The 26,719-nt window shown below is 49.0% G+C and overlaps 2 protein-coding genes across 8 annotated transcripts; one reads left to right on the plus strand and one right to left on the minus strand.

Annotated features, from left to right (window-relative positions):
- Window positions 1-13,667, plus strand: vrk2 (VRK serine/threonine kinase 2). Of its 2 annotated transcripts, XM_018740129.2 has the most exons (15): window positions 1-100; window positions 250-527; window positions 817-872; window positions 1,097-1,166; window positions 1,878-1,965; window positions 2,082-2,190; window positions 2,310-2,402; window positions 2,511-2,643; window positions 5,862-5,982; window positions 6,083-6,141; window positions 6,268-6,461; window positions 8,839-9,042; window positions 9,243-9,379; window positions 12,030-12,124; window positions 13,606-13,667. In XM_018740129.2, the coding sequence occupies exons 2-14, from the start codon at window positions 401-403 to the stop codon at window positions 12,061-12,063; spliced, it is 1,425 nt and encodes a 474-aa protein (XP_018595645.2). In that variant the 5' UTR covers window positions 1-100; window positions 250-400; the 3' UTR covers window positions 12,064-12,124; window positions 13,606-13,667. The 2 variants fall into 2 exon arrangements, with proteins under 2 accessions (XP_018595645.2, XP_018595643.2); XM_018740127.2 differs by lacking the exons at window positions 12,030-12,124; window positions 13,606-13,667 and having other exon boundaries at window positions 9,243-9,497.
- Window positions 9,200-25,393, minus strand: fancl (FA complementation group L). Of its 6 annotated transcripts, XM_018740132.2 has the most exons (14): window positions 24,737-25,393; window positions 24,503-24,561; window positions 23,702-23,762; window positions 22,799-22,855; window positions 21,454-21,551; window positions 19,023-19,119; window positions 17,722-17,790; window positions 13,889-14,039; window positions 13,604-13,687; window positions 11,504-11,549; window positions 11,067-11,148; window positions 10,249-10,365; window positions 9,718-9,789; window positions 9,200-9,596 (listed from the first exon to the last, which is right to left on the minus strand). In XM_018740132.2, exons 1-14 carry the CDS (start codon window positions 24,833-24,835, stop codon window positions 9,561-9,563), a joined length of 1,128 nt encoding a protein of 375 aa, XP_018595648.1. In that variant the 5' UTR covers window positions 24,836-25,393; the 3' UTR covers window positions 9,200-9,560. The 6 variants fall into 6 exon arrangements, with proteins under 6 accessions (XP_018595648.1, XP_018595646.1, XP_018595647.1 ...); XM_018740130.2 differs by having other exon boundaries at window positions 9,463-9,789; XM_018740131.2 differs by lacking the exon at window positions 24,503-24,561 and having other exon boundaries at window positions 9,463-9,789.
- Between the last annotated feature and the right edge of the window lie 1,326 nt (window positions 25,394-26,719).

A 26,719-nucleotide genomic window follows, 5' to 3' on the forward strand; every position in this document is an offset into this window, starting at 1 on the left:
ACGCCCCCGGCGGTGGCTGGCAGCGCGCAGAGCGTCGTCGTCGTCGTCTGGTCCGCTTCACGACACGTGGGCAGCACCGTCTCGAGAGCGTGTCGCGCAGGTAGATCCGCTCGGGGGGGCGCGCCTCCTTCCCCTTGGTCGTTTGCGTCGGTTTTATTTCTTCATTCATTCATTCATTCGTTCGTTCGTTTGTTTATTTATTTCTTTATTTTTCCCGAGTTACTTTCACTTTCACTTTCGTTTCCGCAGTGAACTGCTTTCCGACACTTGGTTGGGCTGAGACTCGAACCCAGATCCTGCTGGAGGGTTCGTCCCTTCGCACCGCCCTTGAGTGGGCTCGGTCACCGACTTGTGTCTCCTGTGTCTCCTGCGTCTTTCTTTGTCTCCAGAGCAGGGTGACATGCCCCGCCGAAAGAAGGGCCCCCCTGCCCCCCTGCCCCAGGGCTGGACTCTCACTGACAGCGAGAAGAAGAGCTGGCGCCTCGGACCCATTGTCGGCCAGGGCGGCTTCGGCCTCATCTACCTGGGTAGCCGTACAGGGCTGCGTGCGCCGAGCGCGCCGAGCGCTGCCCTTACTTTTACCGCAGCGACGGTTCACGCCACAAACGTTCCACTTCAGCTCGCCGTTCCCTCACGACCGCTGCTCTCATAAGACAGTCTGCGTGTTCCGTCCGCTTCCTATAACCGCTCGTCCCGAGCGGGGTCGCGGGGGGCAAGGCCGAGGGGCGTACGCCCGTACCGAATACGCGTAACGTACGGCAGAGTCGCGCGCCGCGCCGCGTTCTCTCCGTTCACGTCTCCGTCTCTCTTCCGCAGCCTCGCAACGCCTGGACGCGCCCGTGTCCCCGGACTCCGGCTTCGTCATTAAGGTGGTGAGTGGCGGAGAACGTCTCCCTGGCAGCCTGCGCCTTTTCGCCTCTCCGCTGTTGTCGTCTTTTCCCTTCCTTCCTCCCTTCTTCCCGACCAGTGTCTCTCAGCGCTCTCTCTGTTCCAGTGGCTTTGGGCAGCGTGACGCCGATACGTACCGGTGACGCGTTTCCGGCGCCTTCGCGGGCAGCGACGCCACACTGATCCTCAGTCCTTGCCTTATTTGCAGGAACTCGCCGAGAACGGCCCTTTGTTCACCGAGCTCAAGTTCTACCAGAGGGCTGTGAAACAGGAGAGCTGTGAGTACGAGTGTCTCGCGTCGTAGTGACTCGCTCCCGGGGCTCCCGGCTACCGCGCTTCTCTCGCACGCGTCCGCACGCGTCCCGCACGTTGCGGCGTGAGCGGTGCGGCGACAGAAGGGCTCGCTAGCGTGTCCGGTGCCGCAGGGGCTCTGGGTGCACGAGGCTGTGGAAGTGGACTGCGGGGGATGGACGGACGTGGACGTGGACGTAGACAGAGGTCTAGACGCAGATGGAGATGGACATGGACGCAGACACGGACAAAGTGGCAGTGGACTGAAACGGTGTCTGTTGGGGACATTAATAAGGCAAAGCAAACATGTGGCCGTGAGCTCGTTAGCGTCCCCCCATCCCCCACTTGTTTCCCACTCATTTTTAGACGACGACCAAATTGCAAATAACGATGTCGGATCTTCCAGGAGGGCCCTGACCACCCGTCCGGCCGGTGCCGAGCCAGGCCGCTCGCGTGGCACGTCGTGTTCCGTGCGCGCTGTGCCGGACCGCGCGCAAACGCACACGTTCCCTGAGGGCGACGCGGGCGACTCCGGAACCGCGTGTGTCCAGTGCTGCTGCGGCCGCCAACAAAACGTTTGCTCTCTGCAGTTTATTGCTCCCGCTGTATCGCCAGGGCACCACGATTCTCATGAGCGAAGCTACATGCTGGGTGACGTGTTGTGTGACGTGTTGTGTGTGCTGACTCCCCCCCTTCAGTGCACAAGTGGAGGACGTCCCACCGGCTAGATTTCCTGGGGATCCCGGCATACTGGGGCTCTGGACGGTCTGAGTACAACGGCACCTGGTACACACTGCTGCCGCCACCCCCTCCCCGAGGCTTCGCCGTTCTGCACCAGACTCACCCTTTCACCCACTTTACCGCATTACGGGTGAGTGTTGCCGTGTGCCCTCGTCCTCCAGGTACAGGTTCATGGTGGTGGAGCGGCTGGGCAGCGACCTGAACAAGGTGTGTGAGCGGAACGGGGGGAGGCTCAAGACCGAGACGGTGCTGAAGCTGGGCTGTCGCTTGGTGAGACCCGAAAAAGCGCCGCACTTTTGTTTCTTCGGTCTCTTTCTCGTTTAACGCATTTGTACCGCGGTGCACGCTGCCTGTGCTGCGGCTCGGTTCACCTCCCTCTGGCCCGGCAGCTGCACGTGCTGGAGTTCATCCACGAGAAGGAGTATGTCCACGGCGACATCAAGGCTGCCAACCTGCTCCTTGGTTACAGGGACCCCAGACAGGTGAGTGGTGTGTGCTTGTGTGTGTGTGTGTGTGTGTCCGTGTCCGTGTCCGATTCAGTTTCGGTCGTTCCTGCACGATGTGCACCTAACGGCGCGCTGCCCTGGCAGGTGTACCTGGCCGACTACGGGCTCTCCTACAGGTACTGTCCGGACGGGCTGCACAAGGAGTACAAGGAGGACCCAAAGAGGAGACACGACGGCACCATCGAGTACACGAGCAGAGACGCGCACAAAGGAGCGGGTGAGAGAGACACACACACACACAAGCTCTCACGCGTGCGCTGAAACTGGAGGCGAACACTTTCTACAGAGCCGAGTGCACACGTAGCTCCATCTCCGGGAGTGTAAAGAGCGTAACGCGGGGTAGGAGGTGGAGGGGAGAACACGCGCAGCGACGACTTTTGTGTTTACCGTGCTGTTTGGGGCCCGTTCACTGCATCTGCTCATATTTTCACTCATATGCCCCCTTTCAAAGTCCCTCAGAAGATATCGGAAACTCATTTGCTGGTAAATTGCATACATGGTCCTTTTTATTGGATATTGATCTTGGGCGCCGCGCTTTTCCCAGGACGTTTAATTCGGCAGTTCCCTAATTAGTCGAAGTCATAACCTGCGTCTTGCTTTCATTCGCCATTCGTTAAAGCGCTTCCTGCCGTCCGCTCGGCGAGCTCCGTGGCTCAGTCCGGCGCGGCGGCACTCCCATCTCCGGAGTCCCATCTCCCGTCCGCTCCGGAACCTCTTGGGCTCGGCCTGCCGGCGGGATGGCCCTCGTGTCGACCGCCAGCTGTGGCGCACGGGCGCTCCCGGGTTTACCCGACACCCGAGGAGCGTCCTCCGAGTGTCCCCCTGTCCCGGCCCACAGCCCACGGAAGCGGCCGCTGGAGGCGCGAACCCCGGCCGGCGGTTGTGTTAAAGCCATTTACAGGTCGTTTATCAGGGACAGGAGGAACCCAAGGTCTGAGTGCAGCTGCTAAACAAATAGCTGGTGCTTTGATGGTCTTTACACGCTGTCACATGTGAGCGTATGAGACGCACGTGGGCTGCCTCTCCACCTCCTGCTGTCTCGGCCTCGTTCCTCTGCCGCCGTACGTGTGGCGCGAAGCGGGACGGGCAGGTACGTTCTGTGTATCGAGAGCCCTTTATAGCGTGCGTACGGACGGAAAACTCGAGCGACGCACTTCTCTTCGGAGCCCCGGCCGCTCAGGACACCTCCTTCTGGATTAACCATTTTGGGTAGCAGCTGGTAGCAGGTAGCGGAGTGCTTGGAGCTGCCCCCCACTCAAAGGTCCTGCGTTTGGACCTCCAACCTCCTGCTGTTCTACCTTTGGACAAAGTAGTGACCCTAGGAAAAATAGCCCACCTGTGTAATATTTCTGTAATATTTATTTGACACTTTTCTCCCCAGCACCTGTCAGTTCCTTAGCATTTATAGAGCAAGGTAATTTTGACAATAACTGTAAAAGCAAGTTAAAACAGTGTATCTACACGGCAAGTCCGATAAATGAACAAAGAGCGATGACATTATTACTCCAAGTAGCGGTGGCCAAGTTAGGGTTTCGCCTAACAGGAGCGCTTGAGAAAGACACAAGATCTGCGGAGATGTCCTCTTCAGCGCCGCGGTGGCGGCACGCGCCCCGCTGCCGACAGACGTCGGAGAAACGGTCCATCTCTGCGTGCTACAGAGCGCTCGATGCGTTTCATGTCGTGTTAAACGTGCCGTATGTGATCAAAGCGTCGAGCGTTCGTCGGCGCTGCTCACGCTGCTCTTCGCCGAGACGCTCATAAAATGGAAAATGTCTTTAAAGAAGTCGATCGGAGCTTCACTTGATTAAACTACCCAATTAATTTGGCCGCGGCTGCGGGCTCCGCAGCCTCCGAGACGGCGCCGCGCTGTTTGCGGGCCGGCTCGTGGCGGCGGCCAGGCCGTCCGCACCCCGGAGAGACGGGATCAATGTAGGCCCCGCGCTCCCTCGGGGACCCCCCGCTGATGGACGCGGTCGATAGCTCGTTTCTCCGGAGACGCGCTGTGGCTCCACGCGGGGATGGAGCAGCTCCACCGGCAGGACCAGGAAGAGCAGCATGCGCTCAGGCTCTCAGCCCCAACCTCTTCATATGGCCAAGCTTCACAACCCGGATGCAGGAAGTAATGATTTAACGAGCAGTGCGCGTGTGTGTGGGGGTTGGGGCGCTATTCAAAGCGCAAGAGCGCATAAACACATTTTCTTAATGAAAACCAACAGTGACGCCTTTGTAGAATCCGATGCAGACCAGACGCCAGCTGCTGTTGCCAGGACTCTGAGGTGCACGGTGGAGTGCGGTGACATCGGCTGTGGCGATGGTGGGCGTCCGCAGGCACTCCGTGGCCGTCCATTTGAGCTACATCCCCCGCCCTCCGTGGGTGCGGGCCGAGCTTCTCCGAACCGCAGCTCAGCTTGGAGGTCCGGACCATCCGCGAGTTGCCTGTGATCTGGCAGTCAAGGTCTAACTAGAAGCAGCGGCCCTGCAAAATCCCACCTGGTCTCATTTCCAGGATGGAAAAAGCACCCCCGCCCCAGCACACGGCTCGGTCTGCTCCACGGTTAAGGGCAGATTTACGAGTGCAGCGATCGCGGGAAGGCACAGCGCTTTGTGCCAGCGGGTTCAGTGTTCTACTGAGTGTGAAACATGTGAGCAAGTGTGGGATAGTTCTGGGATCAGGGTGACCAGGAAGTTGTACACATCATTTTCTCTTTTATCTGTGATTTTGTCAATGTCATATAGTTTTTCAAAGAGTTAAAAGTGCTCGGGGTTGGACCAGAGAAGAGTCTCTGCAACCTCAATAGTGGCTCTTTGTACCCGGTGCCACTTGTGATATGTAGCAGCAAGGGCCTGAGGGGCCACCCTTGGCAAACCCCCTATACGGTCAGCCCGGAGCCCTGTGACTCTACAACATGTGTTAGCAGTTAAGGCCAAGACCTTTATTTCTTTGCTTTACTGCCAGGGAGTCTTGCAGAAACTGTGGGCGGACGGTGGGCTGTCTGGATCCTGCCAGGAGCCACAAGGATCAAATTGCCATGAAAAGTCAGGTTCCCCCATAGTGTGTGAGTGACTGTGTGTGTGTGTTCCACTGATGTATGGAAGAGTAACCCATTGTAAGTAGTGTATCTAGCAGTATAAGTCACCGTGGTGAATAAGGTGTGGGGGCTGATAACACTACAGAGAGTTTGGTGGAAGTCGCTTCGGATAAAAGCATCTGCTAAATAAATGTACGTAAATTAAGGAGTAATGAGATTGGGATTAGTGGGGGCAAGAACTGACTTCCCCTTTCAGTGGGCTCTGTGTGTGCGTGCGTGCGTGTGCGCGCACATGTGCACATCCACAGCGCCAGCTGAGGACACGAGTCCTCCCACACTGCTATTAAACTGCTGTTGAACAGGTTATTCATCTCCGCACCTTTCCGTCTCTCTGGCCTTCTAACAGCAAACTCGCGGCGGGGCGACCTGGAGGTGCTGGGCTACTGTCTGCTCCACTGGCTGTGCGGGACTCTCCCCTGGAGCTCGCTGCTCAGGAACCCGCTGCTCGTTCAGGAGGCCAAAACCAGGTTGGCTCCACTCACGGCTCCCGTTGTCCCCCAGCCGTCCCCAACTGCGTCAGCGTCTTTGCGTTTCAACGTCTCTCGTGTTTCCTGCTGCCTCCCCCAGCCTGATGGCAAAGCTTCCCCACTCGGTGCTGGAGCTCTCGGGTCCTGGAGACGGCATGGGTGAGCAGGTTGCGTTTTCTTCAATTGAATGCTTTTAGCATTTTCTATCTGTCCAGGTGCTTCCTCCATCTCCTCGTAGACACTCGCACGCACTCCGTTCTCAGCAGCTCCCTCTCTCTCATCTAGCAGCGGTCGCCCTGTTCCTGCAGCACGTGAAGCACTTGGACTACAAGGACAAGCCTGACTACCAGTACTTGCGAGACGTCCTGGTAGCACGTGTGGTGCGAAAGGACGAGCTGCTGGACTTCTCAAGGCCGGAAGCAGAGCAGCAGCAGCAGAAGGGGAGGGCACGTGAGAAGAACAACTCGGGTTTTGGAGAGGTGGGCAACAGCAGTGCACGGTTGGCGCTTCTGCATGTGCCGGTCTGAGCAAGGTGACGAATCTCTTCCTTTCTCGCCGCAAGGATGTAACTCAACATGAGACTTGTCCTTCTAGTGGGTGTGGCTGGGCTGCAAGTAATGGCAGTCACACTTGTGGCTGCTTTTGTGCTGCGTATAATTAACATTTCCCCTGAAAAGAAGATGGTAAGAACGGTGCAGATGGAAGATAGGGCCAAATTAGCGCTGGCAGTCAGGGCCACGGAGCGGCTTGCAATCGTGATGGAGGAACGAGTGCGACATTTTCTTCTCCATTAACACAAAGTGGCGGGGTCCCACCCGACACGCGTGGCGCTGGCCTCCTCCGACCCCTCAGCTGGGCTCATCCAGAGTCGAGGGCCCCTGGAGTGGGTGCCTTTTATTCGGGTCGACCGCTTAATGACGCCGGCTATCGCTGTTAACTTGAACTGATGAACTGCGTTGCAGCCTGAGCCGTCCAATTTGCGCTGATGGGTTTAGCACATTTCACCGAGGGCAAGAGACTCACAGTCATGATTATATATTTATTTTCCCGGTGCTGTGTAGAACTGCCCAACAGTTTGACCCGTTTTTACAATAACGGCCCAGTCGTGTGAAGTCTGAGAGCAGCCAGGACGTGGCGGGAGCATTATCTGCAATTAGGCCGCTTTTCACAGCTTGCTGCTGCACTCGTCCCCATGTACGACGCACAAGTGTTTGTCACTGTTCCCAACATAACTCAAGTACCTTGTTTCATATACATTCCATTCTTCAAAGCTTTTTATTTTTGTGTCAGAAGGAGCTCAATTTGCATGCGAATAGAGCCCAGTGAGGTAAAAAAAAATGTAAGGAGAACCTGCGAGACCCTGTAACGGAAACACGATGCAGTTGCCCTTCTTGGAGACAAAACAAAACTGACTGCAAAACCATAAATATTCTCTTGCGTGGAAATAAGATATTAGTCTGGTTACCCTATAGTCAGAGTATCGGAGGTGTTCAAGTCCCTCGCTCCAGCTTGGGCAGCAGTTGCACCGCCTCATTTTGCCATAGCTGTTGAGCCCTTCTGGGACTTCAACACAATCCCTTTGGCTTCCAACGCTCGTTCCTGAACCTGTGACCTGCTGGGCCCTGCTGCAGGTAAGAGCTACGGCCATTCCTATGACCGCATTTCCATGTTTACTTCCACAGCGAAAACTAGGGGAATTCAGGAATTTGTCAAATATTGTACTGTGCCAATAAGCAGATGACAGACACAGAGGGATATTTGCATTTTGACAAGTGTCACCTTTAATACTCGGGGCCGAGGCAGTAGTGCTGACATCCCTGTTAGGCACGCGGCTAGCTGCTCCGCTGCCGGAGAGGAGGTGTGGGTCCTGGGCTCGGTGCCGCCACTGCTGCTGGAGGTAGAGTTCACGCAGAGGCACCCGTGTGTGGGTAATTAACTGCCACCCCTAGTGTCTAATTCTGTCATGATCCTGTTTCTCGCCTTGGTCCCTCAAAACAATTATGTTGTTCTTGTGGCACACAGCTCTGGGGGCCATTGTCACCTAGTGGTGTGGTACAGCTCTGTCCCCCTCCTCCTTCAGCAGAGCCACGCTTTCAGGCAGATCTTTCTGGTAGATGCTGCTGTGAAATGAAGCCCATACAGAATAGATTACAAAGTGTCTGGGTGCTCTTCAGTGACAGGATGGCTGGCACCCATGGGTACTCCCACCTATGCGCTCCATGTGAACCCTGACAAAAAAGGCTTGGTTTAATTCCAGAGTACTTCTCTATCCCCGTTTACAGACAATACCTTATACAGGATGTCCAGACACCACCGGAAGCTTAGCTTCTGTTGGTGGCAGGATTCCCACGGTCTTCCTCCCATTCCCATTCTGTGAGAACCAGGGTAGGGAAAGACAACTGAAAACCTTCACAATCCCCATGGCTAGAGGTGTAAACACATGTGTGGAAGCAGTACACTGGCATTTACACAGCTCTTTCTGGATTTCACTCCTGGGACCTGAGCTTGCAGTTGAACCTGGCAACCTGCATCCTTGAGAAGAGTGGACAGGTCCAGGCACAGACTTGTCTCCTCAGTGGATCGAAGTCAGGGAAAGGCCGGCGCTCCATCCAGCCTAACTCCTTTGCGCGCTGCTCTCAGATGTGGGACCTCCAGCCAAGCTCACTATGATCCAGACTCCTCTGCTGTACACTGCCATTGGCAGAACCTCAGGCTCAACCCTGTCACGGTTTGCTACATGCGCTGGGCTGGAACACCTTCCTGCTTTAGACAAGAGCTGACGCAGAGCGTTTGTGATGAAAGCTGAAAAAAAAAATAATTGAACACACCCTCTAACCCACCTTTCCTATCCCCCAGACCGCCTCCCCAAGAGCAGCCAGAGTGCGCACTGCTGCTAGAGGAGCTAGCAGACCCGGAGCACTACCTGCAGATGGGAAGGAGACGGAGGCAGATGCTGGAGACCAGTGGGAATCCGCAATCCTGCAGCGCCACAAACGGACTAAAGTGGTGCCCCCAGCAAGGCCCTTGCATGCGCCCTCTGGGCAGTCGCCAGTGACAGAGGTACGCCATAGCCCTACCAACAAAAGGCAACACACACAGGGCATATATCCACAGTGGAGGTCTCAAACTGTGTTGCAATGAAGCTCTTGGGTGGAGAGAATGAAAACAGTGGGCTCAGTGAAATTAATTTTATTTTTAAACATACTGCTGTGTATTGAGACAAGTGAAATCATACATTCATTTCTGTACCCTTCTCATAGAAGGCTAAAACAACACAGGCCAAACGTGGGGTCAGATGGGCCAAAGCAGAACGAATAGCCAACGCTCAGGATAATGACTGGTGGACTGAGGACTCTGAACAGGAGAACCACCAGAAGCAGAGCCTACCTGAGTCCAGGTACTCCTGCAGCGAGAGGCCTGCCACATGCCAGGACTCAAACTGGGGATTGAAACTATACAGTAGCATCATCACTGTCCTCTTCCTCATCCTCATCCTCCTTGCTGTTTACTCTTAAACCTCAGTGAGGAGGGGGCAAAGGAGGCACTAGACTGTGGAAACTGCTCTGCAGGGTCCATACTCAGGGTTTCTGTGTGGCCACTTTTACTGTAATGGGCTACAAACAATACACAATTGAAATGTAACACAAAGCAATGTATGGTCATTTTTGCTTGAAAGATGCAGAACTCCATATGACCTGTGAATTGGCCATGTGGACACTGTAGTGTATAGCATACCTTGCTGCAGTAGGGACACTCCCCAAACACCATGCTGAAGCTCTGGCGGCTCGATGGTAGCCCTCGCAGCCACTGTTGGAGACAGCAGATCATCAACACCCACATGCTCCCACAACCCTCAGCCTGTGCCTGGAGATGCACCAAATTTCTACACAGCACTGGCTGCACTGTCCCTCACCCAGATTCCAATAACTGCGGGCTGGCTGCAGTGGATATGAGCAAAGCTCACCAGTCAAACATCTACAGTAATCTTGGTAGCCTGTCTTTGTTGGATGGAGGGTCTCATTCATTCCCCTCATATTGTCCCTTAAATGTGGCTTGCAGTTGACTAGAGGTTCAGTGCCAGAAGAGGATCTCTCACTTAGGACCAACATGGCATCTAGCTGTCTAATGTCTCCTCTACTAGTGCTAGTTGTCATTTGATGAGGGTGAAACAACTCAGTACAACATGCATGTGCAGTGTTATGTCTTAGAGGTCAATGTTCGGGGGGGGGGGGCAGACCGTGTGGGTTATGGGCAGAGCACCCTCACCTCGTACAGACACTCCTGGTGAAAGGGCTGGCCGCAGCGAGGGTCGTTACACACTTGGTCCGGGATGGCGGACTCCAGGCGGTAAGAGTAGCAGATGCCGCACTCGGCAAGAAAGCTCTATAGGGACACAAAATGATTCAGGAGTCGCCCAAGAACATTTCAATAACACTCCGTCACGCCTTGGGTCAAACGTCAAGGTGTAAGGGAAACCTGAGCTGCCCTTGATATCAACTTCACATACACCACATGCAAACCGTATCCCTGGGGGGAGTGCTCCTTCAGACTGACGAAATCTCCAACTGCGCGATAATACTCCCACGACATCACCCGTTTCCTAACATGCCGTGTTTCTGCTGATTCACGATTCTTCACCAGCCTTGCCCTTCCTCACCCCACCGTGTTAACCCAGCCCTTTTCTTTATTTATTTTCACATAATTGCACCTTTTTTCCTTTAGCCCATTAAAAAAAATGACTGGCAAAAGCGAAACATGGACAAGGAGGCTGCTGCTCCTCGGAGTGTTAATGGCAGCCAGGCGCTCATCAGCTGTACAAGCTGTGAACCCTCAGGCCAGCCCTCCAATCCACCGGCTGACGAGAAGAATGGAAATAGAAATGGAGAATGTAAAATTAAAACTCCTTCGCTGCTCAGAACACCTAAGATTCTGGCAACGATCACATTACAGAAACTGTCCAATTACAGGAAATGTGCACCGAATTCCAACAAAAACAGCAAGTAGCTCGACTCATTGTTACGGCAAGCAACAACTGCAATACACAAACAATGGGAACACGCGCAGTGGAGAAGAATGCAACGTACAGATTTTTCGTGGGTGGTGGGGGATGGGAATTCGATCTCCAGAACCTCCTTCATGTTCTGCAATACGCTGCTTTCCGGATTCCTGGAAGCACATGAGACAGTGTCGTAGCACGCACTAATTAAAGACATGCAAATGAAGCGGTAATGAGTAATGAGTACAATTTCACAATCATGACATGGATTCCTGCGCAGTGCTAGGCAACAAACATCTGAGCCAGCGGCACCATGCCTGTGCCTTTTTTTCCCCCCTGTTTTAAACACAAGCAGCTTACCTGCAGAGCTGGCAGGTAACAATTCGTTAATGACACAAACAAAAACGTTCCAAAGAAAATAAACCACTTCATTTTTCGGAAACCGTTTACCTAAATTTCCCATGATCTAATCATCTCCTTGAGCAGCCAATCAGAAGGAGAGGCAAACAATTATTGCATCCTTACCACAAATGCATGTTGGCATTCAGCTTATTCCTCAGGGGGGTCACCACTGCAAGAGAGCAGAGAGTGAGTACCGACAGAAGGCCACCAGTAAGCAGGAAGGATCACGGGTGGCAGGCTGCGGGGGTCAGCTGCAGGTAGCACCATGGTTAAGGTATCGGCCCTACTGTTTCCTTGAGATAGGTCTGCTTCAGTAAACGTCCAGGTGTAAAAAGGAAGAGAGCATAAAATTCCACATTAGACGCTGCAGACAGAAGCATCTTTTAATCAAATGACCATACTTTTAATGACACGTGTCAATACCATGGTAACGGAGAGCTGTGCTGCCTTAGGTGGGTGGGTACAGGGAAGCCAGCTCACACAGGAGCACCCAAATGTCCTACATAAAGGGACAGCCTGGTGCCATGTTTGCTCCCTGGATCACAACATGAACCAAAACAGCATTACAAACGCCCCCCTGCAGGTCTTGGTCTCAGTCCAGCAGGGGAGGAGAGCCAAATATCCAGGCTGAGTGTTTTGTGTAATGCAGGTGGTGCACCGCGGAGGAACACAGAGGATGCTAGGAGAAGAATATTAATTATACGAAAATATATCCACCCATCCATTCAGAGGCAGCGCGTGGAGGTGAGCCACCAATGAGAAGTGGGATTACGCAGGGCTCCGTAGCAGGTCCAGGACCGCACACTGTGCAGGTGGTATAAGCCAACTATACACACGGCGTGAAGACAGAGGAATATTAATCATGCATTATTTTCTCTCCGCGTCCGCCCGAGCTGTGCTGTACCACAGAGTACCAACACGGCTAGGGGCCGACTGGTGAGACACAGAGAAACGCCGATCAGAGCAGAGCTCCGCCAAGAGCCTCTACTGCTGTTGCTCTGCACAGTGACATTACCCTCCACACACAATCCACTAATTGTGGCTGCCCCACCACGCCAATGCTGGAGTACCAGTCACAAGCATTCCAAGTTAATTCAGTCACTGAAAAGCACAGACAGGATGCACAGAAATTCGGAAGTGCCTTGCATCTCCAAATCCCGTGAGGGTGATCTCACACAGACACACACGCACATTAAGTTCTCTCTGCATGGGGACAGCTCCACCATATTCCACAACATGGAGAAGCTCTGCGGTAATAAACAAGACCTGCTTATCATCAAGACGAAGGAACCACCTATCCTCTGATAGCTCAGTGATATTTTATAGTGGTTTCATAGAAAGCGTTTTCCTTCTGCACCGTTAGTGAATGTGAAGTACGTTTCATGGCTGACCCCTCTCCTACATCCACCACTGTCTGCCTACTGAAGTATACATTTAATATTAACAAATAACACTGCTAGGCAACTGACAAAATTTTCCGAGTGTCACTATGGGCCAAGTATGACCTTAAAGTTACGAAACGACAGCCAAGGCTTAAATATTGAAATCTTGCTCAGTCTGCATTGAGAGGCGTGCTTGAGCCTCAGCAGGGTTTTGATAATAGCACACGTATACAAACGTGCATGTATGTACAGCCATTTGTGTGGAGAACTGACTTTCTATACACACTCAACAGGAAAGATCACAAGGTCTTCGTGGCCATACAGACGTAACCTTGACCTACCGCTTTCACTACACCCACGTGCATTAACAGAGCACCACTGTGTGTGAACTGTGGAGCTGTTAACAAGTATGGCAAGGGAACAACAGCCATATGGAAGCCATTACAGGCTGCATTTATGATCTTCTGTGTCCACTTAAAGCATTTCTCACAAGGTTCACTGTCATCTTAAGCTAACTGGCCATGTGGTTACGAAACAGGTGGCTTGTGGTACAGGGGCAGCTGGTAGCGTACTGGTTAGAGCTGCTGCCTTTGGAAACAAAGGTTGCAGGTTTGAATCTCACCTCCAGCTGTAGAACCCCTGAGCGGGGTACTTACGCTAAATTGCTCCAGTAAGAATGATCCAGCTGTGTACATGGGCAAATAATTATACGTAACTTAACACTGTAAGTTGCTTTAGAGAAAAGCGCCAGCTAAATGCATAAATGTAAATGTTACTCCAAGAGGTTACGTGTTGAAATTTCAGGAAGGTTAACAGTGGCTGTCCTGGTCATTATACTCACAGTGCTCTGCTCCAAGCAAGAGGCATTCAGGGAGCATCCGGGGATGCTGAGGATCAACGTTCAGCTTCATAGATACGTTGTTTCCTGAGCAAGAAGAACAAGTCGAGAATTAACAAGGAGGCAACCTGAGACAGCCGTCCTGATGGGAATAGGTGTCCATGGACTGAGCTGTACCAACTTCCTTCCTTCTCTGGCTCACTAAACCATGGACTAGCACCGTAAACACAGTGTAAAGTCCCTGCTAATGTCCATATCTTCTTGGCCAAGGCCTAGAGAAAGGCTTACCAATGGCAATCCTCCGAGCTGTCTCCCCTCGAGTTGGTTTCTCTGGTTCCAGAACCCAGGTTCTCTCATCGATCTCATCCAGCACAGCCCAGAATTCCTCGAGAGACTCCAGCAGTGCCAGGAACTGATTGTAAATGCTAGCCAGAATGCTCTGTGGGTGGACAGCAGTTAATAGTCACATGACTTACTGAGTATAACTGAGAATAGGTGCTATTCAAGGAGGTGTCAGAGAGAGGAAAGGGCCACAGGAACATTAACAAACAGCAGTGAGATTCGAGACCACCAGTGCTGGTGCATGTATGTCATCACTCCATTATAGCCCCTCTTTACAAATGGTGCTGCTGGTTGCCAGGGAATTCAAGCACTCCTCGCTGAACAAACAGTGTGGCCCCCACAGAACTTTCTGCATTTCTGTTCTTTCTGACAGAATGACCATGAACAGGGATAAAATTCAGACTTCTTAAAAACACTTTCAGATGTAACCTTCATTGTGACCCTGTGCTGGATAAGCGGTAATATATGGATAATGAATGAATGAATGAAGGAATGAAATGCCACCCAGTGCTGATCTATGGAAATACAGGAAGGTCACACTGCTGATTCTGCACTAGCTTGTCAAACATCTTGCTTCCACTCAAAAAACCTGATAGGGATCTATGAAAGTTTGTTTCACGGTCACTTAACAACAGGACTGCAAAAAATAGTGTGACACAGGATGGCCTGGTTCATCTTTTCTGTATCAGACACTGACAGCATTGCTAGTTTAGTGACTTCTGCATATCACCCAGAAGCAGCTCATGAAATGCATGTAATTATGGAAGCTCCTCTCATCTGGGGTCTGTCTTGATTAGCCTGCTGTTTGGACACATCCAGCCTACAAGCCTCTCTGTTGTCTTTAACGTAAACTGTTTTCAAATGTTTCTGAAGGGCGTACGGGGCGCACTATGACATCAACCACAGCTCCATCCTGTGGGACGGGGGGTGCTACATGGCAACCCAATGAACTTTTGTCCCCACGGGTAGCTCTTCCCACTGCTGTCTTGTGCCACGTGGGGAAGAAGTGTTGCCGTACCATATTACCAAGTGGGAACTTTGACAGGATGAAGACAAAACCACAGAAGGAACTGAAACACACATGCACCTGTTTAAGTGAGGAAACGGATCCAGGCTGTAGACCGAATTGGACTACTGTAGGCTCTGGTGCTGCTCTGTAACGAGAACATTTCTCCCAAATTTGCCACTCATGTCACGTGTGTTCCATCCATCCAATTTCAATAAGCGCTTGTCCTGAGTGAACAGGGGCCTATCCCAGAAGCATGTAGCAGACAGCTGGGGGAGGGGATCACTGGGATGGGATACCTGTAAATCGCAGGGTAGCCGCCATGTCGTTTATTGCTTGTATTTAACAAACATGGGCAAATTTTGCATGAATGTCGTCCTACTGGTGAAGAAAGGCTTCTGGTCAACCTCTTGTGCCACAACTGAAAAGCTGAAAACCAACCTGCGACACACACCTAAAGCCCTAATATGGCAGAGGTGTTAAGGAACGAGCTTAATCAATCCTGGAACAAGTTCTCCCTCGTTTATTCAATGAATGCACACGATGCTGCAACCCCTGGATCCCAATCTCGGACTATACTGTTTTACAGAACCAATTCAGCACTCAGTTACTGAGCATTACAGCATTGTATATAAAACGGAAAATTGTTTTAGTATTACTGTGTTTTGGTGCACTGTGGAGAGACCCCATCTGCTGTGAGAACCATGAAAATGACTGCACTTAAAATAGTGCCGTTTTTGCCTACACATTCTCTCTCTTTAGTACATAAAGCACACAGCAGCGCCGTTTGGTACATTTAGTTTATACGTCATTCACAAACGATATCACGCAGTTATATTCCCAATGAACTGCGTAAACACAGTGGACCACGGAGGCCACCGTGGAGTAAAGTACTCTGGCTTATGCTTAGTACGACAAGGCACACGCTGCGCAACTGTGGAGGACAGAGTGCAAGACAACAGGAAGTCATTTGTTAGGTTCATTATTTAAACCAGTGGTGCATGCAAACCACACACTCACACCAGCTTCAGCCAGAACCAAGTCAGGAGGGTTAAAAAAAATTCAATGAGCTCTTAAAACGCTTAATATCATTTAAATCATAATGGCTCGATTAAATCACCTATTAGGCTCCTTGTGAACATAAATTTTTAAACTGTGCCTTTCATCCTTAAAGTAGCAGCAGGGTTTCTATTGTGAAACTGAGCAAAGGTGTAAATGTTAATCTTACTTGTCGCCTGTAATTTCCTCCCTTTGTAACGCCTCCAGCCAGATAATACAGTCCATTTAGCAGGAATTCTGATGAAAGCAACTGCCATCTTGATGGCTGTAATTTTGAACATTTAGAATTTTTCAAAGAACATTGTTCTAGAACTCTAGAATATTGCCTTATATATTCTAATTACACTTAATAGGTTCTTGATCCTTTGCCAACTTTTTGAACTAACCGATTTCAGCGCTGGGTGGCCAACCAACTGTCAGACAATCCTCACTTAAGCAGGCATGTTTGTGCAGAGAAATTCTGAAACTGAGAATATAATGTTGTGGACTGAAGGTCAGCGGTGTGGACAAGGACACTCTGGGATGGGCTGCAGCTCAGTGGCATGGAAGTGGACACTCAGGGGTGGGCTGTAGGTGAGTGGTGCACTCTTTGTTATGGTACGTGAAGCTACATATTTGGACAGAAAGACTATTTAGTCTCACAGGGGACTAACTGGCAGAGGAAGGGGAGGAAATGCAGTAAGTGGCAGGTCACTGCAACAGTACAGTGCACACAATTTAACATTGAACAGGTGCAGAGACGTGCGATTATCATCCAATTAACACTGCTCCTCTGCTTACAGCCAAGCTTCTACAAAGCTGATACATATAGAATAGAAAGAAAATATCATGTAATTAAAATCTTGCTGAAACAAGAATGCAAATAAGTGGCTTAAGGCAGCTTTCCGATGATCTTACTGTGGTGTCCCTCTGCATCAGCGTACCAGGGTGCACTGCTGTGATCCAAATGACCAAAACAGAGAGAAAATAGCTGCTGTGCAAGAGCCCGTACACATTGCATTTACATTCACTTTTGGGGGGTAGCACTGTGGTTAGAACTGTCACCTTGCACTCAAAAGGACCCAGGATGAAATCCTCCGCTTACTGTAGTACCCTTGAACAGGCACAGTAAAAACTGCAACAATTCGCCCATTTCTACACCTGGGTAAGTAGCTCAGTGTGCAGTGCGACCCACCTTGGAGAAAAGGTTAATAAGTTTACTCAGTACATTTAATTCAAGTAGTTTTTGAACAATGACCTTTAAGAGAGACAAGTTGGAAGGGAAAGTGACTGAATAGACAGCTGTAAAATGGACAGGGAAGTCAAACCTAGCATGACCTCCAGCAACTTCTCTGTCACAAGTCAAAGACTAACACTAGGAATTCTGCACTTCTAAACAAACCATCATGGCTGCACCTTTTGTCTGTCAAAGAGCAGTACTTCTCACCCACTTCTACAGCCTCACACCTGACTTCACTTGTCAAGTGTTTTAGACCAGGTGGGGCAGGACAGACTGCTTGCGAGTTCATTATTTTAATATGTGTATGAGCACACACAGCTATTAATGTGGAAGGATGAACAGGCAGACAGCCCTTCCCATCATTACTGGAGTAACGTATGTACAGCAGACTAAGGGGACACTCCTTTCCACGGGGACCAGGTACTCTCTAATCCTTAAAGCCCATAAAACACTGACCACTGTAAGTGTCCCTTGTGTGGCAATGCAGGCATTTACCTGTGGTGTCCAAGTGATGATCAATGGCACTGGCAGGTCAGCGGAACATTCTGGAGCTTCTGTAGGGTACTGCGAACAAAGTAACAACACATCTGCTATCAAAACAGCTCTAAAGCACCTTCTCACAATGCGAGACTGGAGCCTTTCTCTACACCACGGTGGTGTGCACTGAACCCACTGTGGAGGCAGGCAATGTACACATTGCAGCCTTAACTCTGTTTATCCTGTGGAGAGGTGAGAGGTTTGGCAACCCCAACTCCTACACCTCATCAGGATGAGGTGCTGCGAGCTGTGCCCTTCTCATTCTACAGTCCTCACTGCAGCCCAAGACCCTCCGCAAACACAGATTGCGGGGGGATCAGCCTTCAGTGAGCGCACGGACATTTCCAGGGACCCAGAGAGTGAGGAACCTCAGCAGATGCTCCAGGTACACACAGGTACCCAAGTGGACTGAAACCATTTAACTGCAATTCTGGACCCTTACTGGTTTGGACTGGGAAAAACCTGCACGGCTCAGCTGTTCAGAGTAGCTAAACTTCTGTGTTCTGGGGATCCACAGCATCACCCTGCTGGAGCAGAGAATGACCTCAGGGGAGGTGGCAGGACTTTGATGAAAAGCAGGTCAATTTTCATTAGCAAATTATCTGCAAAGCCGCAAAAAGAAGACATGAGCTCCATTTCATCCACCTCGCTTCATTTACTCCTCCCTCTTCTAGTTAAGCAGTTTTGATACTTTTATATTTCTCCCTAATAAAAAATTAAGCATATTTATAAAGAAAACAATATTTACTTCCGCCTAACATTGTAGTCAACATTCTGACAAGTGCCAATAGGCATATGTATGCAAGAGATGCATCAATGTTGTTTATCACAGAAAGCCACCATTACATTTATTCATCTAGCTGATGCTTTTTCTCCAAAGCAACTTACAGTGTTAAGCTATTCACAATTATTTACCCATTTATACAGCTGGATAATTTTTTTTAAATGGAGTAATTTAGGGTAAGTACCTTGCTCAAGGGTACTACAGCCAGAGATAGGGATTGAACCTGCAACCTTTGGATGCAAAGGCAGTATCTCTAACCACTACGCTACCAGCTGTCCCCACCAGGACATCTACATTCCCATCAAAAGTAAATTCCACCATCAACTGCTGTGTGGTAACTTGTGTGTTCAAGTGCTCCTCTGACAAATGTTCTATCACTGCTACCATTCTCTGAGCAGTATCTTGTGATGGATCCCTTTGGAGGAGGAAGAATCGCACAGACAGATGTTCGGAGACCAAGGCTGGTATTTCTCACCTTGGGCTTCAGGTGCACCGTCAGGACATGCAGTCTGCCCGAGCGATCATTTGCCCTCAGCTTCAGTGTACTGAATTGAGTGTCTATGGACAGCAGCCTAGGAAAACATAGTAATGACAGGAATTAACCCAGCATCCCTGCAGCTTCCCAACAGCACCCCCAGCAGACTCCTTTAAGCAGCCCAAGACACTCAGCAGCTCACAACATGATCAAAAATTATAGACATTCAGATTCCAGCGAAACAGTCCCTGCCCTTGTTTCCTCATCCCCTAAATGCACACCCACACTGGCACGGCTGGGTATCCCATATGCACTATTTATGGCACATAGCATGGCACGAGTCACTAACTATATTTCCATAATCCCAACTAGTTGTAATCTTTCTGAATGTTACTGCTGCACCTCTGGGTGTCCGGATGATCATTTTGGCTTTAGTATCTCATTGAGGAAATAGTGAACAGCAATAGTCACGAGTCCATTTCATTAATCCCGTGGTCACTGTGTTCCATCAGTAATCTGACCAACCACTGAATTTCTATCTACAATCCACTTACACTGAATGCTTCTATTTCTGTCACATCAAACCGTTTGTGTGAAAGTGCTACGGGGCGTTTAAGTGTGAAGGCCGTTGTTTTTAAAAACAAAGTGATCCTACTCTAAACGTGAACAATAAACAGCTGCGGCACTGAGCTGCGAGGGCGGAATCTAATCCCCCCGCCCTGTGCAGACCAACATGCGAATGGTAATCAATCCTTTATTCCGAGCTGCATCACAATTCAATCCTTAGAGCATAATGCTTCAAACAGCCGAAGTGCTCGTACCAACAAGGCTGGCACCGCTTTCAAATGTATTACTCCGACGAGAACAGCCAAAATGCTTCAAGCGATACATTTACTTTCATCTTCACGCTCGCAGAGAGGCAGCTGGCTGGCCAGCCGTACTCGCTTTCTGAGGAAACGTTTAAAGCGCATCGAGGTAAACAAGCATGGCTACGGGCTGACAATGATGCCCTGCTGCAGTGTTTTGCTCCTCCCTCCAGCAGGACTTACATCACATATAGTAACAGATATAAGGTGCATCATGGCATCATGTACACCAGAGTGCTATGTTGGCCAGGTGTGGGAGCAGTGGGGTAAAGAGGAATGCTCACACTGACGACAATCGACACCTCTTCATTGCTCTCAGCACTCCTGAGCTTCACCAAGGCTAAAGAGGGAAAAGGAGTAGGTCCATGTGAGCCAAAACTGAGGTAGACTACAGATTCTTAAACTGATTAAAATGACCAGGTTTTGTGGGGAATGACCAATCAAAATGTAAAGTATCTGAGACGCAGAGCTTTTAACAGTGATGCCAATTAAAAAGCTAAATTAATCTCGAGTGCACATACCAACAGAACTGCTCTAATGCTTCTGACCGCAATTGAGTATTAAAATGTTCACCATAACTTCAAAATTCCCCCATTAAACTTGAGAGCCAGGTTTCTAATTAGAACAATTTGCATTTGCTAATGTCATAATTTCACTTCTGGGCCATTAAGAAAGAGCAAAATTACTAATGCTTTAAATAAAATTAAAAAAGAAAAAAACCTGCCTGTATTACCGCTGACAGATGCTGCATCCGTTGAAACCATGGCACAAACATGGTAAAAAGTATTAACTGAACTTAGCCTTTCTTGTCCGTCCGTCTCACCCACCACTGTGGTGGTCCACCGTGAAGCAATGAAGCTCACAGCCACCATGACCCAACAACCGTTTCCAGTTATGACCTGTACTGGGCCATGTGGCTCTGTGTGGACAACACTGGAAATAATTACTGGAGAAGATTACCCTCCCAGGCAGCATCCACCATCCAATCAGCATGTGGCCTGACGGTGTGGTTCCTGAGAGCCTTCTCAGAGGGTCAATTCATTTGGCAGCGAATAAGGCGAAAAACTGCATTGCTCAAATCTTATACTCAACTTCTTCAAAGGAAGCAAACCCATGGGTCTTATGATAATTTGTGGTCTTCAGCAAAACACCTAATGGTCCTTTTACTAAGGATTTCTCCTGAAGGACTTCTGAAAAATGTGGGTATCATTACAAAGAAGGAAAGGATAAATATTTTTAACCACCACAGTCAAGTGCTCTCCCCCCCCCCCCCCCCCAACATTCATATGTGGGGCACTCCTAAATGAGTAAATTTGCTTTGGCAGAATCTTTAAAGTATTATATTGCAAAACGAAAGAAATACCACGTTTGAGCCAAAAACAGTAACATTTCATAAAAGGGGATAAGATAATAATGTGAAACGACAGACTATAATCATGCTAATTTATGATGGCTCACGGAGATGGCTTTTCCAGCTGGGTTCGCCAAGTCTGCCGTGACGGTAGGTGCTGACAGGTTTGCGTGTGGGGGACAATGTGGCCGGCAGCGCAGCGAGGTCAGCGTACTTATCCCATCCTAGACTTTCCAGCTCTGAAATCAGGGTCGAGTAGTGCTGGGGCGGGAGAGGGGCCCGGCGCTCCATCCTGCTCTTCATAGCCACCTCCTATGGACCAGATACATTGCATCGCCTTAGCAGGTTGTCGGCTCCACTCCAACATAGCGGCAGGGAGTCATGGCTTTCTCGCTCCCTCAGGCATATGAGTAAATAAATATAAATACAGTGCGTCCTCTTAAGCTGATGAACACATGATCCTGAGAACAAGCCAGATAATGTATCCATCAGATAATTTGTTCAACTACCAACAGAACACTATGAGTACTGCATGGTCAACAACCACATACCACAGTAAAATAGACTATTACTATATTAGGAATAATACAGTGAAGAATCTCACTGTCAACCATTCTGCAAAAAAGATTTTTTTAAACTGAACACGATGACATGGCCTACTTTAAAAAAAAAAAAAAATATATAGTAATAAATTAAAAAATCCAGTAATGGTAAATTAAATGTCGTTAAAATTACAGGTCAGTTTTTTGACCATCCACTGGAAAAGTGAAACTGGATGAGGACTTTTAAAAATGTATTATTTATGGGAGGGTTACCAGATAAGGAGGACCCAATGCATGTACATTTTCCTTGACACACATCTATGCGTTGTAATCGTTTCTTTCACATATATCCATTCATCATCAATAAGGACATCGTAAAACAAATCTACAGCTAGAATCATCTGCTTCTAAAATGATTTTGATGAGCCTACTCTTGCAGGGCTCACATGACAGCATGGCTAACAGATTGAAACACATCTCTCCATGGGAATTAGTCACAGATTCAGGCACGACCCCCTCACAAGCTGTAAACACAAACGATCAAATATATCACTATTAATATTAATGCTCTTAAACTGTGCCATCGGTCGACTTTGTTTCTGACGGGATAGAATGTATAAAAGATATGGAAAAGATAATGTGTTCCTATATGTTAATGAAAGCGTGAGCAGGCTCAGAAAGGCCCAAAGATAACAATTTCAATTAACTATATCTCATAAGCGATTAGAGAGACAAATTCGCCATGAGAAGTGCCCTGGAGAGCTAAAACACAGCTAGAGTGTGTACACACTCCTGGAGGCCATGTCATAAATTATGTTGATCTCAAATCAAAGGACCAAAACATCTAAATGGTACCTATCATTTTAATCATTTCTGGTTCCAAAGCAAAAAAGCAAATGAAGTGACAGAATTCACAGACATTGTATATATTTCTTAATTGCAAATGTTTTTAATAGTAAGCTGTAACAGCGATCAATGAAGATCTGTGTAACATTAGCAATAACAGTAGGAACTTACCAGGATAGTTTTAAGCTCCAAAACAAAAGTGAGAAGATCAGATGAATGCTGTAACCTCTATAAAACAAAGAGACCTGTAAATGGAACTGACATCTGCAAGTCTTTCAATTTTTCCCTTCATTCTGAAAGACCTATACAGTATCCAGCAGCTGAAGTCATACTCACTGTCTGTCACTTGATTTATAGAGCCTGCCACCAGCTTCAATTATTAATAATATTTTAAGTCTATCAAAGTAATGAACTTTACAGCCTAGGGTAAAATATAAATCTGGCCCTAATACACAACGACGGAGGCTAACAAATAAGGACATTTTCAAAGCAATGTTAATTAACTTCTGAAAGGAAAAATAAAAAAAATCCAGTAAATTAAAAAGCATTAGCATACATAACAAGCTCCAGCAGTCATTCTGGTAAGGAAATACTGGATTGCATCTTCAGTAAAGTGTGCAAACACAACAATCTCTCGGATGGTACAGTTTTGGGATGTCAGACTTTTTGATAGCCATCCAAGACATTTTATTTACATAAAGTTGTATGTTCCGTAAAGGGGATGTGGTGGTGCAGCAGGCCTGGCCGGGTCTCACTATCTGGTGGGTCTGGGGTTTGAGTCCTGCTTGTTGTGCCTTGCGATGGACTGGCGTCCCGTGCTGGGTGTGTCCCCTCCCCCTTCCGCCCTGTGTTGCTGGGTTAGGCTCCGGTTCACTGCAACCCCACTTGGGATAAGCGGTTTCAGACAGTGTGTGTGTGTGTGTGTGTGTTCTGTGCCTCTACGTCTGCCTGTAACTAATATACACGACGGAAAGACACGAGCAATGGGGGAAAACCTATAAACACAAAGGACCAAAAAAATGTTTATGTCAATGTTTGATGATTGTAATTAGCATTTTATATGGGATGTCTCACCTGCTTCACTACATTCTGATATCCTCGCAGCAGCTGTTTTAATCGCCAGCAGCAATGCAGCCTGGAAAGAACAAGAGAGGAAAGAGAGTGCTTAAAATGTAAGAGACAGATTTAAAAAACCATCAGGCTGCTCAAAAACAGCCATAAACTACTGCTTTTTTAAGTGGAACACATTCTCTGCAGCGACAAAAGACACTGTGATATATCCACATTTATGCTGTTTTTAAGGCCTATTTTCACAATGTGGGAATTCATGATAAAGTGACATTTCTCTATTTTAGTTTATCAATAGACAGAAAGAATCTGCCTCACAAATAGAAGAACAAGTGGTCTGAGAACACGTTACGTGAAGATGTGCAATAAATACTCATGTAATAAAGACAGCATCATAAGCCAGTACTTCAGGCCTAACAGCAACAGCCCACAAGCGAGCACAAATTCAGCCAGTTTATGAATCTGCTGCTTCATTTTGGCCATCAACACAGCTTTTTCATCTTTACGTTGTACACTTTGTGCGCGTGCAATACCTCCTGATCTCATTGGGGTCACAAGACAGCTGGTAGCATAGTGGTTAGAGCTGCTGCCTTCACACACAAAGGTCACAGGTTCGAATCCCACCTCCAGCTGTAACATCCTTGAACAAGGTACATACGCTAAATAGCTCCAGTGAAATTAGCCAGCTGTAGTACAAATGGGTAAATGATTGCTGGTATCTGAACGGTGCGCGTTGCTTTGTAAAGGTGTTCGCTAAATGAGTAAATGTAAATGTGTAAAGCGCAGAGGTTCAGCGGAATGCTTTACTTTGCACGCCGAAGCTGCCGGCCCGCAGGGAGCAGGATTCTTAAGCGGAAGTCCATTTCCTAGGGAAAACAGAAGAGCAGCATTAATTTAATTTAAAGCCTGCGAACACAGATAGGAAAAGCCAGGCAGCTGCCGTGTGTGCGTGCGTGCGTGCGTGCGTCGTGACGTCAGGTGGAACGCGGAGTTGGTATGGCGTTTTTTCGGGTGTGCAGACCCCCCTCACTTGTGTCTCACCTGCACGGTGATGAAGCCGTCAAACACGGTCCTGTCCCTGTTCTGGGGCACGAGCAGCGGACACTCGGCATCCCACGTGGTCGTGCGGCCCTCTGCCATCGCCCGCGTGCAGCCGCCCACTGACGTCACAAGAGGCGAACGGGCCCAAAGGAAGAAGCTTTTCCTGTCAGGGAGCGTTGTCGACACGGCGCCTCAGCTACAAACGACCAGCAACCGAAAGTGCTAATGCTGTGGTACTCCGTAGTAGTAGTGCCCCGGCCTGGAACAACACCAACTTCGGCTGGAAACTTAAGAGACCACCAGGCTTATAGTTTTCGGCAACGTTCGTAACGCCACAACTGCACGCTGCAGTGAGTAAGTGAGTGAGTGAGCGAGCGACAGACACAGAGCAGTTCACTGAAATTTCAATTCGTGAAGTTACTAACTAGCGAACGCTGGCTTCGCTTTAAAACACAGACACATACTCGAACCGAACGCTAATGTAGCTATCAAAGTAACTGTTTCCTCTATTTTATTATCGTTTACCCTACTTTCTGCCCCCCGAAAAAGTTCCTTTCAGTTGCGCGGCGCGAAAGGCTCCCTCCCCGCCGTTCGAACGTTAGGCCGATCCTGATTGGACGTGCCTCGGTCACGTGAGGAGCGTCTCCCTGCACGTGCGCGTCGTTAGTCGGCGTTCGGTGGCGCAACGAACATCAGGAAGCGCTCGCTTTGCCGTCGAAATAAGGGACGTTTCTGATTCGACGCTTATCGGTCAAAAGGGGGCGTGTCGTGCGTTCAGTACACGTGCACGCTGTACGCGCGTGTTGGGCGCCGAAATTTACGGCGGCTCGAACAGACCTATGTTGTACAGCGTGTGGTGAGAAGGAGGGGGCGAAAAAAAATCACGAATTTCCTCTCGGGTTGGGTTTAAACTGTTCGTAAAGTTGCTAAATACCGAGGAAACACCAGTTATTCTTTAAGTCAAAGAGGTCGTTTGCGAGCTGAATGAGTAACGAACGGCTGACAAGCGAGACCGGCCGAACCGACGGGTCTGGTCTCACATTGATTGATTCGTTGTCACACATTTCCTAACAGCTTTCTTTTAGAGTCTAAGTCTTGTCCCTTAACTTTTGCTTTTTCGAGGAGCTGTATAAATAACTGTGTGTGGCACTGAGGCCTGACAGGACTTGGGTTCGACACACGAGTTCCGTCGCATTTTCATATTTAATAAGGCGGGAGGAAGGCGCTAAGAAAGAAAGAAGAAGAAGAAGAAAAAAAAAGAAGAGCGCCTCAATCGATCGGACCCCCGCCTGCGCTCAGCGGCTACGTCGTACTCTTCTTTGCGTTTTTCCTCTGTGGCCTCAAGATCCTAGTACTAGTGCTTCGTTTTTCTTTTGTTTCTCTCTCTATTTATTTTCTTTATTTTTTCCACTCATGATTCATTCTTCATTGAGCCCTCTCCTTGTCCAAGGCTGCTTACAGTTACAGCATCATGGCTTCGTTGAAACTAAGACAAAAATGTTGCAACTAATTACTCACTGTCAGATAAGCAGTGAATGAATAAATAATGATTAAATATTTTCAAATAAGCTGTAGTAACATTTCTCGTGTACAATACTGTTAAAAGGTGGCTGAGCACTGGTGCCCGTAACCTCTTTGTACTTGGAACAATATGCTTGCTGTCATTAATTTGAAGTATACATTACATGATGTCAAAATGTTTCCTTCTTCTTGTCTAGTTACTTTTATTCATTTAGCTGGCACTTTTCCCCAAAGCAACTTACAGTATTTATGCAGCTAGATAATTTTTAGCAGAACAATGTGGGATAAGTACCTTGCTCGAGAGCGCTTCAGCGGGAGGTGGGATTCAAACCTGGAACCTTTGCACCGACAGCCAGCAGCTCTAACCCCCACGCCACACGCTGCCATGCGCTGCTATGCGCTGCCCCGCTTAACGTGCCACCCTTGTTAAGGTCACACCTGGCTACAGTGTTTAATGTCATA

The sequence above is a fragment of the Scleropages formosus genome, chromosome 4 (assembly GCF_900964775.1).
Source record: "Scleropages formosus chromosome 4, fSclFor1.1, whole genome shotgun sequence".
NCBI lineage: Eukaryota > Metazoa > Chordata > Actinopteri > Osteoglossiformes > Osteoglossidae > Scleropages > Scleropages formosus.